The sequence below is a fragment of the Tenrec ecaudatus genome, chromosome X, assembly GCF_050624435.1.
Source record: "Tenrec ecaudatus isolate mTenEca1 chromosome X, mTenEca1.hap1, whole genome shotgun sequence".
NCBI classification, from domain to species: Eukaryota; Metazoa; Chordata; class Mammalia; order Afrosoricida; family Tenrecidae; genus Tenrec; species Tenrec ecaudatus.
The window spans coordinates 103,492,771-103,494,802 of NC_134548.1; the positions used below are offsets into that span (position 1 = coordinate 103,492,771).

A 2,032-nucleotide genomic window follows, 5' to 3' on the forward strand; every position below is an offset into this window, starting at 1 on the left:
CCGGTCTGTGATAATCAGGCGTCAATGGGATCAGGTATCCGGCATCTAAGACCCAGAACAAAATCATACCCAATGTGAATGGATGTGTATGTGTGGAGTGGAGATTCAAAGCCCATCATTAGACAACTGGACATCCCTCACAGAAGGGTCACAAGGAAGAGATGAACCAGCCAGGGTACAGTATAGGACTGATGAAACACACAACTTTCCTCTAGTTCTTTATTGCTTCCTTCCCCCAACTATCATGACCTCAATTCTACCTTACAAATCGGATTAGACCAGAACATGCACACTGCTACAGATAAGAGTCTGGAACACAGGGAATCCAGAATAGATAACCCCCTCAGGGCCAACAATGAGAATAGAGATACCAGGAGGATTAGGGGAGGGTGGGGGGAGACAGAGGGAATCGATCACTAGGATCAACATATAACCCCTCCCAGGGGGATAAACAATGGAGACATGGGTGAAGGATGACAGGGGACGATGTAAGATATGAAAATAATAATACATAACTTACCAAGGGTGCATGAGGGAGGGTGGATAGGGGAGGGAGGGGAAAAATGAGGAGCTGATATCAAGGGCTCAAGTAGAAAGAAAATACTTTGAAAATGATAATGGCAGCATATGTGCAAATGTGCTCGGCACAATGGATGAATATATGGATTGTGATAAGAGATGTAAGAGACCCCAATAAAAGTATTTAATAAAAATAAATTAAGGCTCCCTTTATCAACTCTGGTGGCGAATAAAGGAAAAAGTTTACAATTAAGATATGGCAGAAATGAAGTCAATGTTCCGGGAAGTGCTTCCAAAACAAGGGCAGCTGTCTGTGGAAGACACGACCCCAATGGTGCTATGTAAGCCTAAACTCTTACCCTTAAAGTCTCTGACTCTGGAAAAACTGGAGAAAATGCAGCAGGCCGCCCAGGATACAGTTCACCAACAAGAATTGGCAGAAAAGGAAAAGCAGCAAATAACCCACCGAACGATGACCTAGTACTTCCACCACACCCCGGCCTGTTTCATAATAACCAGAAAGAAAATCCACATCTTATACTAATAGAAATGTATTAATAAAACTAGTAATACTCATATAGCTACTGCAGAAAAAATTAAAAAAAATAAATTAAAAGTTACAATCTCAGAAAGTCACAGGGGCAGTTCCCGCCTGTTCTACTTGAGGACAATGAGTTTTCTTTTGTTTTTGCTTCATTATGACATGTAGGCATGGCTCTGCCATTGTGAATGAATATGCTAGAAAGTTGTGCCATATCAGGAACCCCCATTGTTTATGTCAATAGTGTCCTGTCACTTAAGAGTTTAATCTTTACAAGTAAATAATTCATGTTTTGTGGTTCATAGTTCGCCTATAGTCATATAATTTCCTTTTTGCAACAGTGTTTTAAATTCTATATCATTGACTAAACTAATAACACTATCAAGGCCTAGTGGTTACTCAATTAGCTGCTAAGCTCCAGGTCAGAGGTTCGAAACCACCAGCCAGCTCCTTGAGAGAAAGATGCATCTTTACGCTCCTGTAAAGTTGTAGTCTCAGAAACTCAGGGGGCTATTCTACCCTGTCGTTTAGGCTCACTATGAGTCAACATTTACTTGATTTCAGTGACAGTGATGCACCAAGCTAAGGATTAATAATGTTCTCTAATATAAAATGACAATAATGTCTCTAAGGTGAACCAGAGACAAATATAAACCATAGATATAAAAATAGATTGGGGATTGTCATTTAATTCTAGCCCAAATCTAAGAACATTTTGTTCTTATGACATAGCCCAGCTTGATGCTCATCCTTATAAAGCAATGAGTGAAGATGTAGGTGCTATTGTAACGTGTGGTGAAGAAACTAGATGGTGCCCAGCTATCAGAAAGAATAGCATCTGGGGTCTTAAAGACTTTCCTTCTAACAAGCAGCCATTTAAGTGAGTCAACTAAAGAACACTAACCTATGTGATCTGAAGGAGGGAATGGTGTAAGAGCTTAAATTGTACATGGAGCCACAGCTCTGGAACTG

The 2,032-nt window shown here is 40.4% G+C and overlaps 1 protein-coding gene across 1 annotated transcript; it reads left to right on the plus strand.

Annotated features, from left to right (window-relative positions):
- Window positions 1-727: 727 nt before the first annotated feature.
- LOC142434036 (BBSome-interacting protein 1-like) lies at window positions 728-1,106 on the plus strand. Its single transcript, XM_075538711.1, has one exon. The coding sequence runs from the start codon at window positions 776-778 to the stop codon at window positions 998-1,000; it is 225 nt and encodes a 74-aa protein (XP_075394826.1). The 5' UTR covers window positions 728-775; the 3' UTR covers window positions 1,001-1,106.
- The last annotated feature ends 926 nt before the right edge of the window (window positions 1,107-2,032 follow it).